At 45.8% G+C, this 27,656-nt stretch overlaps 1 protein-coding gene across 1 annotated transcript; it reads right to left on the bottom strand.

Moving 5' to 3' along the window:
• Nucleotides 1–2,284: 2,284 nt before the first annotated feature.
• Nucleotides 2,285–27,656, bottom strand: LOC126536663 (cytochrome P450 2A11-like). The gene is made up of 5 exons (XM_072287517.1): nucleotides 26,646–27,656; nucleotides 24,961–25,076; nucleotides 24,067–24,325; nucleotides 19,094–19,284; nucleotides 2,285–2,610 (listed from the first exon to the last, which is right to left on the bottom strand). The coding sequence occupies exons 1-5, from the start codon at nucleotides 26,798–26,800 to the stop codon at nucleotides 2,435–2,437; spliced, it is 897 nt and encodes a 298-aa protein (XP_072143618.1). The 5' UTR covers nucleotides 26,801–27,656; the 3' UTR covers nucleotides 2,285–2,434.

Raw genomic sequence — 27,656 nt, 5'->3', positions numbered from 1 at the left:
AACAACAACAACAACAACAACAGCAACAACAACAACAACAACAACAACAACAACAACAACAACAACAACAACAACAACAACAACAACAACAACAACAACAACCAGCTGCACGTTTACCACGCTATGCCCTCACTCACGACCAAATATAAGAGAGCATTATCAGCTGCCGAGCTAGAAGAACTCCTCGTATGCCCAATTGTTAACAAACCCAAAACAACCAAAGTTTCAGAATGACCACCGCAGATTGTAAATAAAGGTGTCTTCAGCAATATGACATGCCGCTACATTGCTTGAACGCGAATCGCATTAACGTCGACAGTTATCGTGAGATGGGTTCTGCGGGAATTTCGTTTTTTCCTACTTGGGTAACAGATGCGTATTAAAAGGTAACAAATAAATGCCAAGCATAAATTATTGCGTTACGTAAGAAATAAAACAGAAGAAACTGAAGCATGACCAAGGGTCCCCCCCCCCCCCCCCCCCAAAAGTGTCACTTCAAAAAGAGTCCGCATATGCTGGAGGGGCACAATTGTTTCCCGCCTGCGCACCTATATGAGACAGAATTATACACCCTGCTGTGTAATCATTCTCCTAATTACACTAATTTTCTAATTACCTGATGGCCTTTGGGAAACACTAGATCATGAAGTATGTTATCGTGTAAAAAGCTTATGTATAAATGGATGAGTAACATTTATGTTATTGTGTACTCGCCTACGGAAGTCTCGCTGTTAGTAAAACCTGATAGCACGCATCGCAAGCAGGCCAGTATATAGCATCGAAATATTTCCTGGAATTTTACCATTTTATTGTGTCGACATAAAGCAGGCATTCAGTACAAGCAGGCAAGACTTATACACGAACAATTCTTTTCTCGGAACCTTTATTTGTGTTGACGGCTCAGTAAATTCAAGATACTTGGACAAAACGCCCATGAAAAAGTGGCCAGGGAATAAAGCGTGCTAAAAGAGCGCGAGAACTCATGAAAATGTCTGATCAATTTATCGCAGCTTATTGCGCACTGCACCATGCTTTTAGTTCTCCATTGTAGAGCATGACGACGTGCTCCTGATGTTGACACTTATACCTGATACGTGTAATGTCTATTTATCCCTTTCTCGGGGACGGCATTTGAACCGCTCATAAATAAATATCATCGCTCAGCGCAAGACGCGCCTGCATAATTGGAACTCACTCGAATGTTATCGTTGATTATATCTATTGTGTATGTTCTCGCCGAAACTTGTGTGATGAGTGTATGCGCGACACGAATTGGGAAGTGCTTTCTGGAAGGCATGCGGGCACCAGCGATTACGCTGGAGCGATGGGCGAGTCATGTATAAAAGCCGACGCGCTTGACCCATCGATCCGGTTTTCGGCGATCGCCGACTTCGCCCGCCACATTCATTGTGTTTTAGAGTGTTACTCGTTTTTCTGGGCACAAGTTCGCCCAATAAAGAGTTAAATTTGTAACTCACAGTTTTGATACTACGTCGTTTTTCATCGTTACAACATGACAATATCGTCCACAAAGCCATGGCCTTATAACAACGTATTAATGCGTGATGAGGATTGTTCTGAAAGCTATGATCGCAGATCCTGCGATGTCGATATACTGTGGCGGCAGTTTGTAGGACTTCAGAAAGAGTCCACATGTGCTGGAGTCGCACAGTTGTTTCCCGCGTACGCACCTATATGAGACAGAATTATACACCCTGCTGTGTAATCATTCTCCTAAGTACACTCCTTTCCTAATTATCTAGTGGCCTTTGGGAACCAGAAATGAACAGGAGGTGACGAAAAAGAGGGGAGGATAAGGGGACCGCACCTTTGGTTAGCGTTTTGGTTCGTAGAAGCTGCTTGCCATTGACAGGTAAGTTTGGGTAATAATATGTCTGACATTGCGATTGTCTGGGGCCTTGTTTTAAGAACAAATATAACTAAGAGCTTGTAATTACGGGCCTGGGTGGCTCGGCGCCATGGAAACTAATTTGTTCAGGTGGCGGCTTGCTATAGAGCATTGCGTAACATGCTGTGCTAAGGCATTTTAACTTTACTGCAAGCGATAATTCAAGAACATGACTTCATATTCCTTAGTTGAATGGCTAAATGAATAGAAACTCTTGCGTGCTTGAATCCTGACGGGCACATGGGACGTGATGATAAGCTCAGTGTAGTTGCCCAGAACATGAAACACCATGCACGAGCTTCATGATTTTGTTGAAATATTATGTACAAGGTGCTTGAAGAGGAACATTTTGAATTGTTTGAAGAGACAACTTCAGACGAGCAGAAAATTGGTTTTATTTTCATTGCGTTATAGAATGACGAACCACGCACTGGATGGAAGCAGATATGTAAATGCCCTTCTGCTTGGGTCGCTGTATTCAATACTGTACTGCATAATGACCGAGGTATTATGTTCCAGGTGCTTTTACCGGGGAACGAATCTGAGCCTGTAATGGTCGAGCTCCTCGATGCAGACGTCGATGGAGTTAAAGCGTTCCATCTTGTCTCCTTCGGGCAGAACGCGGTACTTCTGAAGCACGTACGTGATGTACAGAAACATTTCCACCATAGAAAGTTTCTCGCCCGGACACATGCGTTTCCCTACGAACAGAGAAAAAGACAAGAAAAATGAGATCCTGGTGTTTGCGTACTTTGTGGCGTTTGTCCGTAAACAATGAGGGCTAATACAGTGTGGCCCCCGTGATCAGCAGCGCGTGACTCGCCCTATTTCGGAGGCTACAAGGAAGCGACACCTCTGTCATTTGCACTGCGGACAAAGAAGTCAACTTGCAGCACAAGCCAGGGTACACGAGTACAGGGGCGCTATAACGTAAAGCTATTCCAGTCTGCGATTCCAATTCCAAACTATTCCAATTCTGCGATCAGCCGTCCGCGATATATTGAAAACATTTTGGACCGCCCCCAGTTCGCCTGTCATGCGACGTCACGGAAACCGCAATAGCTCCCAATCTGACATGACGTGTACACACTGATTATGCATGATTCGACCGAACAAAGGAAAAATAATTATTTTTGATTCGACGCTTTTCCGCCATTAACCCTCTGCTATTGGTCAAAAGGTTTCAGGCTGCACACACTTCACCTGTCTATCACTCGACTTCGCAAAAACAGCGAAAACTTATTGCGTCAAAGTGACGTGTAGGGGTTAAAGATGCATTAATATGCGGAACAAAACTGGATTGTTCTCTGAATAGACGGAGACTGCGCCGTTCCGAAAGGAATAGAATATGGCTGCCGCCAACCACTCAGGCACTGGCTACTCGCAGCTGCCGGAAAGCATGGGTTTATTTGCGTATAACAAAGCTTTTTGCGTGGCCGTGTAACGCTATCGAGCCCTTTCAGCACGCATACGACATCGCTCTGCCAACTATTCTTTACTGAGGATCCGTTTTAGCGGCCTTTTAACTGTCTGTTTCACGCCGCCGCGATTTTAGACAAGCCACCACAAGTTAAGTAAGGGAAAGCGGACCAATCGCAGGCGCCGTCACCTTCCTCTTCATCCGGTTATCTATTTGCAGTGCGCTGGCTCGGCCCCATCGAAACCCTCTACACTTGAGTGTGCTCCTCTCCTCTTGTCAGCTAATTAGATATAAAAAACCGCTCAAGGGGCGCTATAACGTAAAGCTATTCCAAACTTTTCTATTCCAATTTTGCAATCAGCCCTCTATGACCCGTCAAAAAAATTTTCGGGCCACCGCCACTTTACCTGTCTGTCAGGCGACGTCACGAAATCCGCGAAAATGCTTCATCTTATTTGATGTCTGCGCACTGATTATGCATGATGAGACCGAACCAAAGAAAAATAATTATTTTTCCTTCGACGCCTTTTTCGCCATAATACTCTGCCATTGGTCAAACGTTTTCGGGCTTCGCCTACTTCGCCTGTCTGTCACGCGACGTCACAAAAGCACGAAAACTGATAGCGTCAAAGTGACATGTACGCGTGAAGCACGCATTAATATGGCGAACAAAACTGAATTTTTTTCTAAATAGCCGGAGGCTGAACCGTTTCGAAACAAATAGAAAATGGCTGCCCACCGATTGCTCTGGCACTAGCTACTGGGAGCGGCCGCGGAGCATAGATTAATGTGCGTATAATAAACATTTTTACGTTGCATTATAACGTTATCGAGCCCTTTCGGCACGTACGCGACATCACTTGGCCAACTATTCTTTGCTGAGGATCCGTTATGGCGGCATTTTTAACGTTCCGTTACACGCTTCCGCGATTTTCGACCAGCTACGGCAAGCTAAGTAAGGGGAAGTGGACCAATCGCAGACGCCGGCACCACCATCTTCAGCCGTGTTGGAGTTGTAGGACGATCCCAATTGCTGTCCCCAGATTTTGGACCTTGCCGTTGGGTGCGGGAGTTGGCCGAGGTTGAGGAGGACTTTGAGATGAAAACTGGAGGTTTATTTACAGTATTTACAGTGAGAGTACAAAGAAATTAACAGTCATAAAGTCATTACGGGCCGGCAGCAACTCGGACGCTGCGGCCCGCGGCAAGAAGCCCGAAAGAAATGAATGAATGAATGCTCTCTGCTGCTCCCGGTCTATGGCTTTTAACCCCTTCGGTGTCTCGAAGTCACGTCCCGATCGGCCAATCGGCGAGCCCGCTCAGGTGTCGTCATTTTCGGCAAATCGTAGGCGCCCGTGCGAGTGTACGTCACATTCGGCTCAGAGGGTCACTCCTTGGGCTCCTTCTCCGAGGGATTACTTGTCTCCGGTATTGCCTTCCCGGTCTGCAACTGCCATCACAAAGGCGGATGGGGGGATTGCTGCCAGGGCTTCACGGTGCATTACAGCCGTCTTGCCTCGGAACCCACGTTACCTGGAGCAGTGCCAGGCTCTCGCTACACTTTCAGGAAGAGCCAAGCAGTGAATAGCTCCCCATGCGGCGCACGAGGTGGGGGACGTCAACTTGCTTGGACGTGCTGCGCCTCGGGCACGTGGTAGATGTGCTTCTGCGTTTCTTAATTAGGTGTGACGCGATTCGAAGTGGTCCGGTGAACTCGAAGGAGGCTCAGGTAAAGGTCCTGTATCTAACAGCCGGTTATCTACTTTCACTGTTCTGGCTCGGCCCCATCGAACCCCTCCCCACTTAAGCGTCCTCTTCGCCTCTTGTCAGCCAACTGGATAAGGAGATCTGCTGAATGTAGGCAATGCTATTCGCTTTGAGAGTGAAAAAAAGTGACCTCCTATAAACGAGGAGCGCGTTTCGTTGGGCTTTTCAAACAACAATGCGGGTTACCGCCAGATGCTTGCGTCGGTGGTAACGTAAATTTGACGCCACGAGATTAGAATAAAAACAGAATGGAATAGTTTTACGTTAAAGGGCACCACGGTAGGCAATGTTATTCGTTTTGAAAGCAAACAATAGTGACCTCGAATAAACGAGGAGTGCGTTTGATTGGGTTGTCCAAGCAACGCTGCGCATGACCGCCCGATGCTTGGGTGGCGGTTACGTAAATTTGACGTCAGGAGATTGGAATAAAAACATATTGGAATAATTTTAACTTATAGGGCCCCACTTCCTGTTGAAAAAGGAATCAACATAAACATTTCGAGACTGCTGGTGGCAAGTGGGATGTGGGTTGCCTGTCGTATGAATTTGCGACACGTTTAAAATAGACACCCAAGCTTAGCATGCCCCTAGCGTACACAACCAGATGTCCCCAAAGGGCCTGGCTCCGAAGGGCATTTTATGGAATATAACTTCAAGTTTGCGGGGGTCAAAATTCCCCGCGTGTGCCTTTTGGGCCATTCATAGAGGGTTTTCTCGCCTCGCGAGCCCATCATAGATGAAAAGATGACGAAGTGGACAATATAGACGAATACGACAGCCTGTCGAAATCCGGCATATCATTGACTTTGCCATCTTCTCATGTCGGATTGCTGGACGCTGTCAAAATCTCCGTTCGCGAGTGTTCAGAATTGCTACCCAAGTGTGGTGTTGGCGTCGTGCGCTTGTGCCATCATAATGTAGTAAGAAAAAAATTGAAAAGAGGGAGAGAGAGCGTTAAACATTTACTAAGACTGTTCCCCACACGTATACTCACTGCACCGACATTTATGTCGTTGCTTGGTGAAACAAGGCGCCCTTCACCGCAAATACTACACAGCCGGAGGAGATGAGTCGAACGCGCTCCGCTTCAAATTTTGCAAGCACTGCAAACGAACGCAGGCGCGCACGAGTTGTGGATGACGGCTTCTCGCAATTAGCTCGAGACGGATTATGCGTCCCATACAATGTGTAATTAAAGCTTCCGTGGCCCCGTAGTTACGTTCAGGCATGCACGCACGAAACGCGCATAGAACAACTTTAACTTTCTTCTACCGCACGCATAAAACAAAGTTATTAGAGGGGCAAGACAAAACAAAGCTTGCGACATTAAAGTGCCAACTTGCTACAGCTATGTGCTATCCTGCAGGAAAGCGTAGGGCTAATAAAGTAGTTTCTAAAGCAAAACTTTCTTTGCCCAGCCCACCACAGAGAAGACCAGGTCAGGTCACTGCAGTTTGAATGGTTATGTGCACAGAATAGAATAGAAACTGCAATAAATAATTTCCAACAACTCTCTACGATAACTATTCGGAGGGCCACTAGCACTGTCATTTGTAGTATATCTGTTAAGTAACCTCTGAGTAACTTTTTAGTTAAAAATTTTATAGCACATGTTCTTTTTTGGAAAGTTTAAGGAAATCGTCATGAAAGTAGTTTCGTGTCTCGACATTTGAAAGCTGCCCTGTAGGCTGAAATAATTGGGCTCAAATTATTTGTTGAATATGCTTCATTACACACGCTGCACTGATTTGACGTATCAGCCTGTGGCGTAAAATAAAGCTGGGCTAAACGTGAGATATAGAGTTGTCTGTCCCACCCCCCCCTGCTTAGGTGACTATGCATCCGATCGGAAATTCGCCCAGCACCTATCGGAATAAGATCGGCGGGAAGAGGGAAGCGCGACGGCCGCTTCGTTTTACGCCGTTCCTGCTCGGTCACAGGAGGGTTGCTCCGCAAGCCGCGCCTCACAGTGCTGCGTGCGTAATCAGGTAAAACCCAACAAATAATTTGAGGCCAATTACTTCGGTTTACATAGCCGCTTCGAAGTATTGAAACACAGACATGAACATTTATGACGATTTCCTTTAAGTTTCCAATATGAACGCGTGTCGTAAAGTTCGTAACTAATAAATAAATTAATATGATTAGTTTAATTAGTGAATTGATTGATTTGGCTTTGTTGCAAATTAGGTCCGCCTAGGCACAATTATATTGTAGTGACTTGATTCGAATAACTTTTGCGGATTTTCTTAACAAAAAAGTGTGCGAAGTAAAAAACAAAACAAAATGAAACAAAACAACAACACTGTATTTGACATTCACCCTTCCTGAGTTACTTAGTATATGTACCACTTCCTATGTACCTATTCTTGGCCAATATCTGAAATGGAGAAGTGCCACTGTGTCACAGCGGTACAGGAGCCCTTCAGGCATTTACACAGGCGTCGTACTTCTATTTGCACGCAGCTCTCCTCACCATGCTTCCCCGGGCAAACATTAAACAGTCGCGTCGTTCCCTTGGCAACGCTGTGTCAATGTATCCCTGTCTGCGCCCGCATGAACTACTGTCTGCATTTCGGCATGCAGCGCATAAACGTAAATATTGCTCGACATTAAAGTTGTAGCCGTTGAGCTGTGTAAACATACACATTGCACGAGGTAATGGTGCCGTGTATAAACGTAAAGATTGATTGACATTAAAGTTGTAGTCGTTAAGCTGCATAAACATACACATTGCATGACGTAGCAGTTGCATAGGGTGCGAATGCAGGCAGTTATACGCATCGCATATAGTTTTATAGCACGCCATTAACCTCTTCACGAAATCTTCGCTTCCTGTAGATTCCAACATACGTGTTGCATATGTATTTTTCTTTAGTGGCACGAGCATCGACTGATACATTTGTTTCTTGCGAAGCACTTCCCGTTCACCTCCTGAGACGACTGGGAAGGAAATCAAAATGAATCAGGAAAAAAGAAGAAATACCGCAGTACGTGGGTTTCATTATAGACATGATATAAGAGCACAGATTTATTTACAAGATGAGTTAATGAGGTGTCTGGAATAGTTAGAAATAATTAGAAATCAAAGAAGGCCGAGGAAGAAATTGAAAATAAATCAGAATAAAATGGTAGAGTACAAACTTCATGGGTTTCATTATAGAAATGATGTCAGAGCATAAGTTTAGTTAAAGTTGAGTTACTGGAGTGTCTGCAATAATTAGAATTAATTAGAAATCACAAATTACCGCACACCAAAGCACAGCAATGTAGACTTTAGAGACCCGCCGCGTGAGCACTACTTTGGCCAAATTCCTGGAAACCCTAAAGCAGAAAGTAGGGATGTCACTAATGAGGTCACACATAGGAAGGTGGCGTGATATTCAACTGCCTAATTAATGGAAAACAGTTGCTTCCGAGTTCCGTTCGTGCATTGCGTTCGCCTAAAGTTAATCTAAAGAACACTAACGCCGAGGTGCGAGTGCCACTGAGAGACGCCTAAGTCAAAGATTAGGATAAGGATTAGGTTTCGCCTACCATTTTTTTCTTCTTTTTTCTTTGGCGAAATCACATTTGGGATTCGGTGACTCGAATCGCAGCTGGAGTCACTTGAAGCGGTTGTCAAGGCGCGAGAACAAGCGAGCCGCACCGTGTATCATAGTGGCTCGGTATCCAGGGGCGCTATTCTACCCAATTCTGAAGTCTGGATGCTGCCACGTTCCGTCATATTGTGAAATTCGCCATCTTGGCAGCTGTGACTGGCTTACGGGAAGGTTACGTCCTCACTGAGGGGCTCTCAATGCTATCGCGGCAGAATTTCACAACATTGGCGGAATTCGTTTCCCTAGGCTTACAAACGTTCAAGGTTAAAGTCGGCTCTCGAAACTATTGGGGAGACCCGTGTCGACGCTGGCAGTGGCAGTACGATAAATCAGGTCGCAGAAAAGCATATGGGACGATATAGGGACGAACGCAAGCGCCACACCTGTATTCTCCGAGTGTGAAACGTTACATAAACACAGCACTAAAGTTACTATAGAGAAATAATAGAACATTTCAAAATTGACCATTCTAATGTTTCTGGTGCGAGCAATGCTTCCCTGAAACTGAATATTTTCTTGCGGAGGCTTCGTGTTCGAAATGCCTCAAGTGCCACTTGTTACTTTGTTTTCTCTTGCCTGGTAACACATGTTCTCTCTGCGTATGAAAGGAACAGCACGATGATAGATGCCTACCATTGCTGTCTAGCGCCGTGTCCGTGCGCTCCTTCTCGTGGCATCGTCTGGCACTGCTTTTCCACGATAGCGAGCCAACACGCCCGCCAGTCAATTCTCGAAATAGTTTTGGGCGCACCTCCGTTGCGAAGCTCCATGCTCTGCGGCGACGGCCAGGCAGAGAGCGATAGCGAGCGCCACCGACCTCGCCGGTGACGTCAGCTATAGGCGTTCTACCGGGACGTGGTTCGCGCGGCATGTTCACTTGTCCGTAGGCGTTGAGAATGCGAGTAGCGGCGTCGCTACAAAACTCTTGTTCTAAAATTGTGCCGACTCTGGTAGCAAAACTTCAAATAGCGACACGAAAATAAAGAATGGAGAGAAGCAACACAGCTGCGCAACGCCCACTTCAGAAAAGCACGTCAAAGTCCCCTTTCGCCGTGGAAAATAAAATAAATGGATCCGACATCACGTGCCATTTACAGCTACTACTGCTGGTTGGCCATTCTGGGCAAGGCGTAAATAAAGATAGCACCGTACACGTTGCACCAAAAGATGAAAGTCCCCAACAGTAACAAAATGAGACGAATATCCTTGTGTATCCATATTGGCAATAAATTCCTCAGGGAAATGTTACCTTACTCCCAGCTGGCGTTTTAGTGAGTTCATATTGTTTTCAGCAAAGCATCGTCTTTTGGGACTTTTCTGAATGTTTAGGAATGCTTCTCAGCGACGTGTACTCCGCCCCCAGTGCCTTGACGCGTTTGTAGTTCTATCTGTAGTATTCCAGGCAGAAACAGGGGACTAAACTTGGACTGTCACTAAACAGCGGGGTGACAGCCGACAGTCTGCGCCTTTTCGCAGCAAAGTTTGTCTCAGTTTATGATCTGAGAGAGAGAGAGAGAGAAAAATACAGGAAGGCAGGGATGTTAACCAGTCAATAGTCTGGTTGGCTACCCTACACTGGGGGAAGGGAGAAGGGGAAGAGAAAGAAGGGAGAGAGAAGGTGTAGGTACGTGTACGGACAGCACTTCAGTTAAAGTCGCTCGAGCAAACCAGAAGTTCTGAGAAAACACAAAAGTGCCTTCACTGCCTTCTGAGCCGATGATCGGTCGGGACGGTGCTCTAATATTGTCTGTTCACTCAGAGGACGATGGTCTAGTCTCCTCAATGTGTCGGACAAATACTGTCTTTGTGCTTGAAATTGAGGACAATGGCACAATATGTGGTCAATGTTCTCCTCGCATGCGCAAACATCACATGCAGGACTATCAGCCATTCCAATTAGGGCTGAGTAGGCATTCGTGAAGGCCACTCCAAGCCATAAACGACACAGAAGAGACGCTTCACGCCGGTGCACACCGGCTGGAGGTCTGAGTTGAAGTGATGGGTTTAGTCGGTGCAGTCTTGTGCGCCTTGTATGTACGGTATTCCACTCTGCTAAGGAGATCGTGCGTGCCAGAATGCCAAGTTGTCTCGCGGCGTCGGTCCTTGAGAGCGGAATGGGGACGCAGCGGTCTTCTTGGTTTGACGTCCGAGCTGCCTTATCGGCGTCATCATTACCAATGATACCGCAATGACCTGGTATCCACTGAAAAGAGATATCATGGCCTTTTTCTCCTAAGTGATGGACAAGTTCCGCGATTTCGCACGTGAGCTGATCGTGATTCCCATGTCGGAGAAATGAATGCACACATTGCAAGGCCGGCCTTGAATCGCAGAAGACTGCCCATTTTCTAGGACTTTCAGTATTTATCACTTGAAGCGCCTCGCGGAGAGCCGCGAGCTCTGAAGCTGTAGACGTAGTGACATGGGAAGTCTTGAATCGCTTGGTTATTCTCATTGCTGCTATAACTACAGCGCCGCCGGAACTGGTTGGTGTAGTTGATCCATCAGTGTAGACGTGTGTGCAGTCGCTGTATTTCTCGTACAACAGAAGTAAAGTTAGTTGCTTGAGCGCTGATGATGGCAAGTCCGACTTTTTCTGAAGTCCTGGGACTGTAAGGTTCACTTGAGTACGGCGCATACACCATGGAGGAATAGAAGGCCTTGCCGCAGGTGTGTAACCTGACCTGAAAGAGGCACGGTGCGCGAAGACAGTCGCACTGAATGTCGTGTGGGGCCTATCTACTGGGAGACTTGCTAGGTGGTGGGTAGGGGTCCGGGCGACGTGTCTTATGTGCACACGCATTGTTTCAATGTTAATGTGCGTTCTAATAGTGAAATCTTGAGCGACTGCAATGACTTCAGTCATTGACGCACTCCGCGGTAGACCGAGACATATCTTGAGTGCTTGGGCTTGGATGCTTTGGATTGTGTTCAGGTTAGTTCTGCAGGTGTTGGACATGACAGGTAGGCTGTACCGCAGGAATCCAATAAAGAGGACCCTGTACAGTTGCAGCATAGAGTGTATTGGCACTCCCCAGGTCTTTCCTGCAAGGAACTTAAACATATGGCAAATTCCTGTCAGGCGTTTTTTCACATAATTCACATGAGGGGTCCAGGAGAGATTTTTGTCAAGGACCACCCCCAAAAATCTGTGACTCGTGCTGTACGAGATGATGTGTCTGTCGACGGATATCACGTATGGAGACATTGATTTCCTGGTAAATGCCACCGCTGCGCACTTCTCGTATGATATACGAAGTCCTTGTTCTCGAAGGTAGGATGATGTTAAAGTAGCTGACTTTTGAAGCCGCGCGCGAAGCTGCAGTCGCGTCACAGCCGACGTCCAAATGCAAATGTCGTCGGCATAGATGGAGAGCCTAACGGTGCCTGGCAGGATGTCGGTGAGTCCAAGGAGTGTTAGACTGAAGAGCGTTGGGCTGAGTACTCCGCCCTGAGGCACCCCACGGTTACTGTAATGCTGGGAGGTCGGGCCATCCTCGGTAAGTACGAAAAAGGATCTCTCATGTAGATAGCTACTTATCCAAAAATATACTTTGCCGCCAAGTCCTACTGCCTCTAACGCGTTGAAAATCGCTTCGTGCGTTACGTTATCGTACGCTCCTTTAATATCCAGAAACAGGGCAGCAGATAATCTTTTGCAGGACTTCTGGTGCTCGACGTACGTCACCAAGTCGATAACGTTGTCTATGGAAGAACGGCCACGCCTGAAACCGGACACTGCATGTGGATATACCTGGTAATGTTCGAGGTACCATTCTAGCCGTGCTAGAACCATCCTCTCCATTAGTTTTCCGATGCAACTGGCAAGCGCAATTGGTCGGTATGATGCAATGTCTACAGGCGACTTGCCAGGCTTGAGCAGTGAAATTAGGCGACTGGTCTTCCATTCTTGGGGAACCGTACCTGTCTGCCAGGAGCTGTTGAACAGGAGCAGGAGCACTTTTCGAGCCTCATCCCCAAGATTACACAGGGCACGGTAGGTTATACCGTCGGGTCCTGGTGAAGATGAACGTTTGCACAAGGCCAGTGCAGCTTCGAGCTCGTCCATGGAGAAAGGACTATCCATGCGGGAGTCGCGTGAAATCGGTGAGTGGCGGAGCGTCGATGTTCCAGCGCAACTAGTTTCACCAGCAATCCTCCTGCAGAAAGCTTCCGCTACGTCAATCTCGCTGCATTGTTGGTGAAGGGCCAAAGACTTGAAAGGGTGGCGCTGCTGAGGGGTTCCACGGAGACCACGAACAGTTCTCCATATGTGAGACAATGGTTTTCGTGGATCCAAAGATTCGCAGAATGATTTCCATCTTTGTGATGCAAGTTTGTCCATACGACGCTGAATCTTCTTTTGAGTTCTTCTGGCCAACCTCAAGTCATGTACAGACTTCGTGCGCCTGTATCTTCGCTCTGCACGACGACGAATTGCGCGAAGCTTCCCTAGCTCAATGTCGTATTCGGTGCGTGTAGACGTTCTCAGAAGCGAATGTTTCGTAGCCTCTAGGGCACCTTTTATGATGTCCTCTAGGCTAGTGGACAAGTCATCACGACAGCCGTCTTCGACAATTGACTTGAACATTGGCCAGTCGATACATTGTGTGACGGCGGCTAACCTGGAGTCCGTCAACCCTTCAACCCTAAGATAAGTGGGTAGGTGGTCACTTCCCCGCGTTTCAATATCCGGAAACCACCTGACCTTTCTAGTGAAGGAGCGTGAAACAAAGGTCAGGTCCAGGCAGCTACAGTAGGTAGTTCCACGTAGAAAGGTGGGGCTTCCATCATTTAACAAGCACAGTTCTTGTTCGGAGGCAAATGACACTAATCTTCTGCCTCTCGAGTTTATCTTAGAACTTCCCCAGAGATGGTGGTGGGCATTAAAATCTCCAGTAATCACCAAAGGCTGCGGAGTCGCTGTGGTGATTCGCCGTAATCTCTCGCAGTCCAACCGACTTGAGGGCGATATGTAGGCTCCAATTAATGTGAAAGTGAGCTTGCCTTTCTTCACTGTCAGACAGACGTATTGGTTTTCTTGGTCAGGCGACACTGGGTGATGGACATACGTAAGATCACGTCGCATGAATACGATGATCTTGCTGCATTCTCCGAGGGTGGCGGACATGAAACATTCATACCCGGACAGTCTGATGTTATCTGATAGGGGCTCGCAGATGACGATGACTGGGAACTTATTCGTGAACACAAACTGTCGAAAGTCCGACATGCGTGACTTCAGTCCTCTGGCGTTCCACTGAAATATCGACGCGTTTCGGACTTCGTCACGAAACGACGGCTTCTGGAGAGCCATGATTTTAACCAAGAGCTGCAAGTACTGGACTCAAAGTGTCCAGCACCTGTAGTGCGCTTTGCGCAGACGAAGACTTCATGTTGGTAAGTATAACGCGAATGGCACTCATGAGCGACCGCAGAATGTTGATGACCTGGAGATCATCAGCCAGCGTCGCTTCAACAGTTGCAGAAGCCGTTGAAGTCGGTGCGTTTTGAGGTAACTTAGCAGGGAGTTGTGCCCTCGGTAGCTCAGGCCATTCTTCAGGACGGGCGAGCCTCTCCTCTTTGTTCGCTTTCCTTGTATCTGTCTTGGTGGCGCAGTGTGGAGATGCGGCAGCCCTTCTGACTGTAGCTGGCGTGTACCTATCTGCAGTAGCGGAATTTCTTGAACGTTTTCGGTGCCGATGCCGACGTCGCCGAACAGCGGTAGCAGCCTCTCGATGCGTTGAATTGTCGCGCAGCATGCGTTTTAGAATCGTGAATTCCTTCCGCATCCGCGGGCAATCCTTTGATGAGGCCTTGTGAGGACCTCTGCAGTTAGGGCACTTTAGAACATGTGCGCTGCAGGCGTCTTCTGAATGGGACTCAGAGCACCGCGGGCACACTACGCTGAATGAAAAGAAAGGCTGCGACTTCAGGCTCTCGTTAGATTAAAGCGTGACAAGTGAGCTCGGTCGACATGACCTTATGTACAAGTTCTAGCCGTAGGATGTAGGAAGCCTTATCGACAAGGAGGGCCTTTCTTATAAGAAAAATTAATATAGACAGAGACATGAAGTTTACCGTTTCGTAAGTGGCCATTGCGCGAGAAAAGAAAGACCCCAACCCAAGAGATCGACAAAGCAGGGCAGGTCATTGAGCAACAGCCAGCGCTTCGAGTCGCACTACGCTTTATTAATGCATGCCAACACACAAATGGTCGATTTTCTGCTACTCTAAGACGGCACTACACTGTTTATTGTCAGCCTCACGGCGCGGTCTGCATGAACAGTTGGTATTTGAAATCACAGAAGCCATACACCATCTGACTGAGAAAGGATATGAAATAATTTTTCACTGGCTACCAAGTCACTTTGGTATAATCGGAAATGAACGTGCCGATCAAGCTGGATCCCCCCATTGGTCACGTAATTCAACATTTATTTTAAAGCGCATAGCGGCAGCACCCAGCCACGATCAGAAAATTGCGGGGGTGCGTTCACAAAAGAAAACCTCGCCTCGACTATTGTGCCGAAACCATTGACCACGAGTGTCAGTATAAGTGAATAGCCGAACGCTTCTAGAAAGTTGTTAGCTTTGTTGAAGAGATGCCGCGCTTGGCAGCGTATAACGTGTTTCTCGTTTTATTGCATGATTCCGTAGAGAACAGAGCGGTTAACGAGCACATATTGTAGCAATGGTACATGTTTCGTGCGGCAACCCGTGCTCCTCAAAGGAGTCGATTGGCATTCGGCGACGAATGCGCCCGACAACTTGGTTGCATGAGGGCGCGTCTTTTCCATCGATGCCTCTGTGCTGTCGGGTGAAAGTCCGACAACTAACCGCCGATCGCCGACCATGAAAACGTGCTAAAGAGGTAAAGCAAACGATTCGCCTCAAACCCAACCTGTAAATAGAGACAGAAAGAACAACTGAAAAGCGTGTTGTGCTATGTAGAAATAGCGCGACGATACCGGTAGCGGGCTCGGTTGCTGAGGTTGTCCCTCTATTCCTCTCTCTCTCTCTCTGGCTTTAAGGCCAAACTGCTCTCGTCTATATTCGCAAACTGCTGTTGCGCGTCTAAACTATTGCCTGTAAAATTGCCTGCAGGCACTGAAGCAGGAGGCTGCTGGACGATAGAAGTTTCTCACGTGACCCTCAAGTGACCGGTCACGCGTAGTCATTCGAGCCACATCCTGTGATGACAGCAGCTTCTTGCAAACACGGTGACCCATCGCATTCAATCAGTGCATTATGCAGGAGTAACGCACAAGATACAACATAAAGGTGGCCCTCTGACAGCTCTCTCGCCCCAAATGGAGGGAAACTGGTTTGCTGATGAGCTAGTTGCAGTTGGTAGCCAAATTCGGCATTCGTACCCGTTTCTCTCTCTTATTGGTCAGTTTTCGAGCACGCTGTGGGAGTGGTGACGTCACTGCCATGAAGTCACAGTTTGAGCGGCGTTTGGCCTATCGGCAGTCACTGAATTCCGCCAGTCTCCTTCAAATGAACCGGGCTCTTTTCAAACGTCCTTTATGTGCGCTCGCTAGGACAAAAAAGAAAAAGAAGAAAACGTGGCGGCGCTGGCAATTCGGGATACGAAATAAAGCAAAACGAAAGACACGACACCCACCGACTGTATCTGAAAAGAAGTCTCGTCCGTCCCTTCTTTGATCTCGTCCTTTTGCAGAATCATGTTCTTTTTGTCTACGCATTCGTTGTTCAGAAGAAATGTAGGGACTAATTCAATTGTCACTTCTATGCAATAGTAAGACACGCCGCTGAGTTCTGCAGAAAAATTTTACTCTCGCGGAGAAGCGGGCAATTGAGAGCAAAAGTAGGCGACCTGTCGCTCAGCTACCAGTTCAGCTAAGGGAGTAAGTACATTATTGCCCGTAGCACAAAGAGCTTGGTCGCGCCGCCTTGCCCCTTCGTCGGGCGTGTTTCACTCTCTTAAAATAGGTATTAATTAATATCGAACGCTCGCGGATTAAAGTTTGCTTTTATTTCCTGTCTATCATAGCGCTATCAATTTATTTTCATGAAGAAGCATGGACGAAACGGAAATAGAACCCTGGCGGGGAAGGAGGCTGAATTGTTACTGGGACAATGAAGCCAGAGATTATCCGTCAGTCTTTTTCTAAATAGATACCGTGGGAAATGGCATTTTATTCAACCGGGCATGTGTAGCCATAAAAAAAAAAGAAGGTACGTTTGAAGGCTTTCTTGTGCTTTTGTTTGTAGGTTACTTCACCGAAACATCGGAGCTCCATTGCTTGTGCCTAAATTTAATTTACCTTTAGCCGGTCACACAAGGACGTATAGTCGCTGATTATACAGAAGTGCATCTATTGAAACGTGAAAACTCGGAATGTAGTAGCAGGTTCAGTAGTGCAGTTAATAAGGAACTAATAAAGACATAATGTTGTTCCGATAGACCACCAACTAAATGCTACGTTGTTTCAATAAAGCATCAAATAAACTAGACATTGCTCTTATAGTGCACATAATCAATTAAACATTGTTCTTATAAGCACCAAATAGAAGATACATTGATAGAATAGATAACGCAATAAAAAGAGAGAGAGGCTATACAGAGAGGAAGCTCTTTAATCAAACGCAGAGAATTCTGTCGGCGTGTGAAAAGTCACCATGTTACTCTGCATGGGTATAAGGGAAGATTGATTGAAACGCCCTAAGAGAGAGCAAGGGTGGAAGAAAAGAAAAAGGGGCGAAAAGGATGGACTTGGTGTTTACATGTGAAATGATATTCTCTATGTTAGGCTAAACATTGTTCTAGTAGAGCGCCTAATATAGAATGTACATTGTTCGAATAAAACCACCTAATAGAAAACACGTTATCGTAATAGAGCACCTAATATAGACTAAACAAGATACGGACGAACAAAAAGAAGACGACTTTCTGCGCCAGAGCAATGTTTGGAATCGTGAAGCGCGCAAATTGGAACGAATTCGCTTTCATCAGCTCACGTGAGAATTTTCACTAACCTGTGAAATTGTCAGCTGGGCTGCGATCGCACTGACAACAGAAATTATTGTATTTTTTGAATAACACCCAGACACGATCAGACAATGATAAAGTACATATGCGGGACGGATATCGAAGTGTCACTCTACAAACCGTAAAAAGGAACGTTTCTAGTAGTATTCTGGCAGATTGAGTATGTCACGCTTCTAGTTCTGCGCTTTGAGAAAAAAGAAATGTTAGAACTATGAAGCTTTGTACAGGGTGAATGGCAGGCTTCGCTGCGGTTGCACGGCTGCTTCCATGAACAAATTCTAATGTTGTTTGCAGCTTTCACACCATGAGATGCCCTACTTAGCTCTTTACTTTTTTTGTACGCATGTAGACATACACTCTATTGCCCATATATGGTGTTCTATCAGCTAAACTTTCCTGCGTTAAAGATGGTCTGAAAAAATAAAGTCGAGCAGAGGAAGCTATGAAAAAATTTAGGTAGGTGGTTAAGGGACGTAAGGGGAGATCGGCTTATTCGGTAATGTGCCGATGTGCGGCAGGTTTTCTGAACGAAGCTTTATTACCGCAGCGACGTTCAACAACATGGTTTTCCGCTCTCAACGCCGTTACTAATGCATCGTTTTCACGCCTAGCGTCTCAGTAAGCAAATACATGCTTTAAAAATAAGTTGTTAGAGTCATACCGTGTTTATGCGGACTGTTTTTCTTTACGCGATTCTTATTTAGACCATGCCAGGGAATTCATCCCGTGCACTTGCCTTTTGCATAAGCTCACAACAGTGCAAGTTGGAGTTCGTAAAAATTTTTCTTTCTCCGTAGCTTCCAATGCAGCGCACCGATCTTTAGGTGCTTTAAGTGAACAAACAAACAAACAAACAAACAAACAAACAAACAAACAAACAAACAAACAAACAAACAAACAAACAAACAAACAAACAAACAAACAAACAAACAAACAAACAAACAAACAAACAAACAAACAAACAAACAAACAAACAAACAAGCAAACAAACAAACAAACAAACAAACAAACAAACAAACACACGAACAAGCAAGAAAACAAACAAACAAACAAACAAACCAACGAGCACGCAATCAAAAACAGGCAAACACAGACTAGTTAACAAATGATTGAATGAAAAAATAAACAGGTGGATGAAAGAATTAGCAAAACAGACAACCAACCGAGCAAATGACTGACTGACTGACTGGCTGGCTGGCTGGCTGGCCGGCTGACTGACTGACTGACTGAATGACTGAATAATTGATTGATTGATTGGTTTATTTATTTATTTATCGATTGATGGATGGTGAGTAAAGTGAACTAATATTGCCCTCCAAAAAGTGATCTTTCTCGTCCTGCTAGAGCATCTGGGAGCTCCTTGAAGTCACTCTTACCGACTGAAAATGGAATCAGGTACTCAGGCTTCGGTTGTACGAGGGAGCCGTCCTCTCCGATGAACCGGCTCGGGTCGAACTTCGAGGGCTCCTTCCATAGCTTGGGGTCGTTGTGCACTGCCCAGAGGTTGGGGACGACAGTCGTTCCACTCGGGATGTAAAATTCGTCGAAGACAGTGTCCTCAAGAACGCTGAAACGAGGGTCGAGGAGAGCCGCGAATGCACCTTGACAGTTAAAGCCAAAGACAGCCGTCATGTTTCGTATACTTCATCCATTTTGAAAACGCCCGTAATAATTAACGGTGCGGTTCTGGTTAACAGCAATGAAAAAGACTGAGGCTTCTGATGAACGCGAAAGTTGTTAGGTCAGATTCGACAGGTGGCTGTGTGGCTAGTGCTTCCTTTCTTTTTTTTCTTTTTAAGCTCTAGCCACGACGAAATTACGTAGTTAACGTCTAGTTTAGGCCAAACACAGCGGTTGCCTGGAACTTACATTGACTTCTATGGCGGTAGTCTTCATAGCTTACTCAGGGAGCCTGTCACTTCACGCAAGCTACGAAATATTTAAAACTTAACGTGACCTGTGTGTCTTTTTACTATTCCTGCGGGTTTTTCAATTAAGTTCTGTTCCCGCTGCCGCCCTCTCTTCTTATGTTGGTGATTTGGTTTCACTCTTTGTGGACCTGTGTCTTTCTTTTTTCTATTCCTGTGGGTTTTTCAGTTGAGTTCTTGTCTCGCTGCCACCCTCTTTCTTTTGCCTTTGATTTGGTTTTAGTCTTTGTTGCCTGTCAAGTTGTTCTTTCTTTCCTCTCTACTTCGCTCCTTCCGATCCCTAACTTTTGTTTTTGTCATTTCTTACCTGAAGAGTAGGGAGGCGTTGTTCCCTTTTCTCTGGCAGTTGCCCGTCTCTTCCCTCCCTATTTAGAACTCTGTCCATTATATATACGAATGTTTTCAAATAATAATAATAATAATAATAATAATAATAATAATAATAATAATAATAATAATAATAATAATAATAATAAAACGTTTATTATAGTGCTCAGCATAGCTACGTAGCTTTCGTTCTGGCCCGCCCTAAAAGTAATGCGCGATACAAGGTGACATAGAGAAACAAATAGAAACGAGAAAACAACGAGGCAGGCGTAAAAGGAAGTTAATTATGCGACATGATTATCTACGTTTATGCACAACATATGAGATGAACTCTGGACTATGTCAATGCAGGAACAATACCTATTGCATGTTTTTTAGGAGTCTAGTCATAGGACAGTCTCTAATGCAACAAGGCCACTCAGAAAGTGCGAAATGCTGCCTGGCATACTTTTGCGGCGCGGGAAGTTGCACAGAACCAATAAGCTTTGGATAATGCATAATGCCATGGACCGCCTTATGGTAGAGGAAAAGGTCTGATTTAATACGTTTGGTTTTAAAGGGGTGAGTTGAGGTGTATTCCAGAGGGCTGGACTATGGTCGCCAGAACAGCAAAAGCGGCGTTAGAAAAAGGATGTCAATTTATTCTGGACGCGTTAGGTCAGAACTAGATTTGCACGTTCCGCCCCAAACTACAGAGGCATACTCTAGTAGTGGAAGGCACAAAGCAGAACGTCATTTCAGAAAGGCAGCAGGTGAACGAAAGCCATGCGATATACGACAAACAATACCGAGAGCGCGAATGGAACGTATTTCGCATATTTAACGTGTGAAGAGAAGCTTAGCGTTTTTCTTAGTACACGCCAGAAGTGTTCTAGTAATATCTTGATGAGGGATAGTTCGTACTTATTTAGAATTGAGGTATTGAGGTTGCACAGCGCGAATAAGACAAGGACACGAGGAAACAAATACCACAGGCAAGCGCTTGTCTGTAGTATTCGTTCATTTCATCGATTCTGGGCAATGGAGCATCCTGGAGGGTGTATGAAAATTGCATATGGTGTGTTTTTCACCTCTAACCTAGTACAACAGTTTCGGAGGTATTTAACAGTACCTTATCGTCTCTGCATCAGCTTGGAAGTGAAAAAGAAGGAAGTCTTTATGGATGTAATTCCAGTCGTGAACATTGTTAACAGTCATAAATAGCTTTAGGTCGTCAGCAAAGAGAAGGAACGAAGAGTGTTGAATTTGTAAGGAAATGTCATTTATGAATAGTAGGAATAGACGAGGGTCAAGAGCAGATTTTTGAGGAACTACGCTAGTGATCTAATAGCTAATAGGAACGCTGTCCATTGCTGCCAACGAAGCACGATCTATTGCTTAGGTAATTCGATACAAGCGGCAGCGATGGAAGAAAGCATGTCCATTTCCTTAAGCTTTGTAATAAGGAGTTCATGGCAAACTACATCAAATGCTTTACTTAGTCCAAATTAAAGAGCGTCTAATTGGTCCCTATACTATGTACCACACAGGAAGCATGGGTCGCAAATGTGACCAAATTCCCTGTTGTGGAGTGCCTTGGTACAAAGCCATGCTGTTCGTCTATTAAAATGTTCTTAGCATTAACTGAAGTTTTCAGTACTAACTAATAATGTTCGTGGATAATGTCCATTAAAAATTTGTTTGTGTTATGACTGCAACACGTCACTTTGGTGCAATAATTGGGATGAGGGCCACGAAGGAAGCGAGCAAATATTTCACCTCTAGTGCCTCTGTGCGGCGTCGAGATCTCTTAAAGTGTAGTTCTTGAGAACATGGTCAAATGTTTTTTGAATTAGACGTTTTAAGGGCGGCCATTTGAAGGAGCTTCGTTTTAGTTAATTTTTCCTGAAGGCTCCAACAATCATTTTTATCTCGAGTTATTCAGTCATAAATGAATATTTCAATACCTTACGAACGCCATATCGTCAAATCAGAAACCAAGGAGTAATCCGATCGTATCCGAAATTTACAATATTCGCACGCGGTTACACATTTTTTTGAAGTTTCTAGTTGCATGTCGGCTATATGCTTGGTGGATCGCAGATTATAGATGCAAAAGTAAGTAACGCCTTGCTCCATAACTCCATCAAAACTTCTATGGCGCGACATTGGGACAACCCCGAACATCGACAAGAGCGCCTCCATAGACTTGACGCAGGTTTACAATTCCGGCTTGACGAAGGTTTACAGGTTTACAATTCCGGCTTCCACTTCGGTTGCGGAGAGGCCAGGAAACATTCATTCATCGATTACGGCTGGGTGTGGCATACACCCACCGATACCTCCAAAAGATTGGACAAGCACGGGACCCTGATTGTAGCGTCTGTCACACTCCAGAGACAATAGCTCACGTACTTTGCGTGTGCCCTCAATATGCGGCCGAACGAAGAACACTCAAATCTACTGTTGACTGCTTGGACTCCCGCCCCTTTTCAGAAGAAAAGCTTTTGGGCGCGTGGAGGAGTGTTGACTGTGCCCAACGTGCCATAAAATGACTTTTGAACTTTTTAAGTGAGACTGGTTTAGACGATCGCCTCTAGAACTTCTGAGACGTGCAGTCAGTGCGAAATGTGTTTGCGCATTAACGTTTTGTGCAAGATTACTTATTGCGTGGACAAGATTGTAAATTGCTGTGTTCATATAGGAAGGTTGTGGCCAAGTACCGCACCAGAGTGGCCAATCCTGCTTTTGTGAGGGAGTGCGTTACCGGTTCTGGTCACCGGGATCAGGCCACACTCCAGGCCTGTTTATGCAATTTTATCAACACGCGGATTTAGCTTTTTTTTTAAAATCCGGTGGAAAATTGCGCGGCATCGGGATTCGAACCACGAACCTCTTGCACGTGAGGCGGGTGTTCTACCTCTACGCCACCGCTGCACCCTTACAACTTACGATAGGTAGCGAGGCACTGGAAGTGGTAAGGGAATACATCTACTTAGGACAGGTAGTGACGGCGGATCCGAACCATGAGACGGAAATAATCAGAAGAATAAGAATGGGCTGGGGTGCGTTTGGCAGGCATTCTCAGATCATGAACAGCAGGTTGCCGTTATCCCGCTAGAGAAAAGTGTATAATAGCTGTGTCTTACCAGTACTCACCTACGGGGCAGAAACCTGGAGGCTTACGAAAAGGGTTCTACTTAAATTGAGGACGACGCAACGAGCTATGGAAAGAAGAATGATGGGTGTAACGTTAAGGGATAAGAAAAGAGCAGATTGGGTGAGGGAACAAACGCGAGTTAATGACATCTTAGTTGAAATCAAGAAAAAGAAATGGGCATGGGCAGGACATGTAATGAGGAGGGAAGATAACCGATGGTCATTAAGGGTTATGGACTGGATTCCAAGGGAAGGGAAGCGTAGCAGAGGGCGGCAGAAAGTTAGGTGGGCGGATGAGATTAAGAAGTTTGCAGGGACGACATGGCCACAATTAGTACATGACCGGGGTTGTTGGAGAAGTATGAGAGAGGCCCTTGCCCTGCAGTGGGCGTAACCAGGCTGTTGATGATGATGATGGACAAGATTACTCTTACATGTATTGCGTCTACAGTGCGCATCCGCATATTGGACAACGTGTATATATTATCTCATTGTACCATAACATAATCACCCGCCACCTACCTTTCCCTGTATTTCCCACTTCCCCTTTCCCTAGTGAGGAGTAGCAGGCTAGAGACACGCTCTCCAGGCCGACCTCTCCTCCTTTCTCTTCATTAAAATCTACTCCTAAAAGAAAAGGCGTAAGGCAGATTCGGCTCCTGGAAAACCGGATGTGCTGTTGTGTGCTGTGTCAGATTGTGCCATGTTGTCATATTCTGTCACGTTTGCATCTTCAGCCAATCAGAGAGAGCGTAAGCACTGCACCGTGAGCCAGTACGAGTTCATAAGATGGAGAACTTGACAATATGGCCGAATCTGACAGCGTCAACAATGACGGCAGGATGTACTTGGGAACGGTTATTATAAGGGCCTCCACCCTGCAGTGCACATAATTGGACTGGCGATAATGTGATAATAATAATAATGGTGACAATGACGTTGCTTGGCACACCTACCACCTGGGCACTCCTAGGGGTGACACGGTCTTCCAGCGGTTCATCTCCCAGATACAGGCCATGGTGTAGTGCATCTTCTTCCTGTCTTCCCAGGTTGGCTGGCGCTCCCTGCCCACCACTCGGTCGATCTCCTCCTGCACTCTGGCCTGCACCGTATCCGGCTTGTCGGCGAAGTTGAGAAAGTGCCACTGCAGGGCCACGGTGACGGTGCCTGAGCCGCCGAAGAACAACGCCATGGCACTGCCTACGAGGTAGGAAGCTGAAAAAGAAAGAAAGAAAAAGAAAACCCTCGGTATAATGGCCCAATATTCGTGATTGTGGAGGATCATTTGAAGCGATTTAAGGTGTAAAGTGTTTAAATTAAATTTGGATGTAAAAAAGTTGGGTGTCACTGGCGATATCAAGTGATTGTCCTTTACTGAATGAACTATGTAGTATTTAGTACACCATTTGTGATTATTTATTTATTTATTTTGTGTTATTCGATTGTCTTGATTTATTGAATTCAGTTTAACTACAGAAAGTGCGGAATGTGACTTCTTGTTGCTATTTTTTATCTATATTGGCTGTTTAAGCATGGTTACAAATTTTTTTTAACTGTCGCAACATTTTTCGTATTACCTCATGTTATCCTTCGGTCAGTGAACAACTTATTATTTGTGTAGGAGCCGGTGACACAGTCATAGCATTTCCAAATTGCATTCAAGTGAATCACTCATGGGCGATGCCGGCTGCTGCTTTGTGCATGCCCGAACCATACTTTGCAGACATGAGTTCCTTATAAAAATGGATGCTAACAAATGTTATAAAGCGAGAAAATATGCATAGTGATGTACTTAATCTTGACGTGGTAGGCTATTTATCGCGGGGCGTCCTATTAATACGGAGGCTTACGTGTGAAGTTTGATTCCGGCTCCTTCTCGTGCTCCTTGATCTTCTTGAGGTAGCCGTCGATGAAGTCCCGATTAGAATAGTTGTCTAGGCTCTGCTTGTGCTCCTCGATTTGCCCCCTGAAATCGATGCGGGGCTGACAAAACCCGGATGCGCACGATTGCATTCACGTCCTAAAATTCTACTGGTGCGCACATAGTGAGTTGCTATAACTTAATCATAAAGCATATTGCCTAAGTTTGCTGATTTAGTCTGCTTTGTGGCCTTCGTCCATCTCACTCTCTCTCTCTCTTCCCCTCTTCTATTTCTTGATCATGATTGGAAATGAAAGGCGCAGCATCTCTAGACTTGGTTATTCCTAAAATCGAGCCTACCGGGAAGGTTCACAATCCGGTGCTTATTTTCGATTTCAATGAAACAGCGTGGAAACTGTATAAAGAAATCAACGGACGACGCACTGATTTTTTTCGCCCGGGTTGAGCGCTGTATTATGAGGCAAAGTAACCTTGCCCTAGACCCTGGGCCTCAACATGAGAGGCTCGTAAGGCTTCCTTAGGCCTAATTTTAGGCAAACGATTAAGTGAGTCTTCGGGATGGTGCAGTGGTCAGCGCCTAAATCTCCGAACTGTATACACGCTGCCGCAGGGACATGTGTACTAATCCTGGTGACGGTGGTGGGCAGACTTTTGTTTTTATGTACCCTATTTCGAAGGTAAAGCTTACAATGGCAAGATGGGCCTAGCGACGGCGACTTGAAGAGATTGTCGGCGTTACGGAAAAGACGTGCGGGTACAGAGAAGTATCTTTGAGCTTTTCACCGCTGTAGGATAAAAAAAAAAGATTTTTTTCTCATTTTAGTTTGGATTTGGCAGCCTATGCATAGATGCAATCAACTTAGGCTTTAGGGAAAACCCAACTCCTATTTTTCTTATGCTCAAATGAAACCCATAAATGCTGATTGTAAGGTGAACAATTAATCGAATTTAGTGACATATTTCATATATAAATAAAAAAAGACATATGCTATAGTGCCTGACAGGAGGGGAATTTCGACTTTTTTGGAACTAGTAATAACGAAAAAGAAGTGAGAACTTAACGGAGAATTTTGTGGATTTGACGATAACTTATCGAGCTTGGGTGCATCATTTGGCGCACTTTCATACTCTCACGCTTGTGAACAGCGCTGATGAGCTGCAGCCGAAATACCTTGCAAGAGCATTGAATCAGGCAAGATTGAAACTCTGGCTCTGCGACTTCAACTGATACAAAGCAGTTTCGTAGAGACAGGATACGTATATCTGTTTTTGTCCGGGAGTAGCGTCGTAAAGTTTGATTGTTCTCGAAGCCGTGTAAGTTTCGCCACTTCATCTTTTCAAAAATAAGTTTGAGGAACCTGTCTGCCATGCGGCAACGTAATGTTCGTCGATTTCTTTTTCTTCACCTCACCAGCTACCTATGTGTAACGTTCCGAACTGTTTTCGCCATTTTCCAAATCTGGCAAGCATCTGTCACGGTCAAAGCGCAGCCGTGCACCGTGGTACTGAAATGATATTGACTTTCGAAAATGATACGGGAGAAATAAATTTATCCAGCGAAAATCAGAAAAGAAAACTGTCGTTTTACACGCGGAAATTTTCCCGCAACTTGTCAACAATGTCGGACGACATATCAAAACTCCGACAGCTTACTTCGTGTACTGGATAAACGTCTTGACCTTGGAAGCCATGGCACTTCGGCGCGTGGACGGGAGCTTCCTGAGAAGCTGGCGCACGAACATGGGCAGGAACTCAATCGTGCTGCCGTGTCCGATCGCCTCGAACACATCCAGCAGCATCTTATCCATGTACTGTCGGCGCGGGTCATCGTGAGCGTGCCGTGCGCCGTAAACGAGCGAAGCGATGTTGCTAGAGGTGCTTGTAAGCAAGAGGTTGTGGACAGATATGGGGTTGCCGTTGGCCCTGGATATTTTCTCCACGATACTGTGGCACTCACCCTGCAAGCAGAGGCTCCCCGAAGGGTGAGCGGAAATTTCAATTTAGAACAAGGAGAGGAACTACCAGTGTTAGTAAATACCCGTGCCGATGTGCTCTATTTTGTTGCGAAGCAGTTCTAATTGGGCGAACCAACTTACCCCGTGTTAGACGGCATAGTACGGGCCTTTCTTTACATACTTACTGGTACCGGGCTCTGCCACATTTAAAGTTTGCTCTCATTTGATGGCTAGCTGTTTTGCAGATTGGTCGGGAATGGAACTGTTCTAGGTCCGAGGACGATGCCTCTCTGGCAGCGCGAATGAAGAGCTCTTGTCAGATGGAGGCTGCGTTATTCAAGCAAATATCATAGCGACCGAAACGGAACATGCAGAGCGGAATTTTCTCCTTCCATACTGTTACTGAGCACTCGATGTTACGTAACTTCACAGAAGGCAAAAAAAAATTCAATTTTACGTTTCTCCTAATAAACATCAGCAATATTGCCGCCTTTGATCTTCTTGAGAGGGACAACACTTACATTCCTGACACTTCTCGACGCCTCCAACTTTGTGAAAAAACTCAGTAAATCCTGTGAAAACCCCATTAGATGTATGCACTGACGACAAGGATGACGATGGTGGCAACATGACCGCACGATGACTGTCATTCGCTTGTCGCTTTAGTATTCGAGTATTTGACTCCGACGGTGATGGACGTTGGGATCCT

The sequence above is a fragment of the Dermacentor andersoni genome, chromosome 4, assembly GCF_023375885.2.
Source record: "Dermacentor andersoni chromosome 4, qqDerAnde1_hic_scaffold, whole genome shotgun sequence".
Taxonomy (NCBI): Eukaryota; Metazoa; Arthropoda; class Arachnida; order Ixodida; family Ixodidae; genus Dermacentor; species Dermacentor andersoni.
Note: the sequence above shows the minus strand (reverse complement) of the source record. Positions and strands in the feature narration are given on the sequence as shown.

Coding starts and splice junctions, on each gene's coding strand:
- LOC126536663 (XM_072287517.1), bottom strand. CDS start 26,800: ATGGATAAGATGCTGCTGGATGTGTTCGAGGCGATCGGACACGGCAGC. Junction 24,326..24,960: donor GCCGGAATCAAACTTCACAC/GTAAGCCTCCGT, acceptor TTTCTTTTTCAG/CTTCCTACCTCGTAGGCAGT. Junction 19,285..24,066: donor CCCCTAGGAGTGCCCAGGTG/GTAGGTGTGCCA, acceptor CCCTCGTTTCAG/CGTTCTTGAGGACACTGTCT.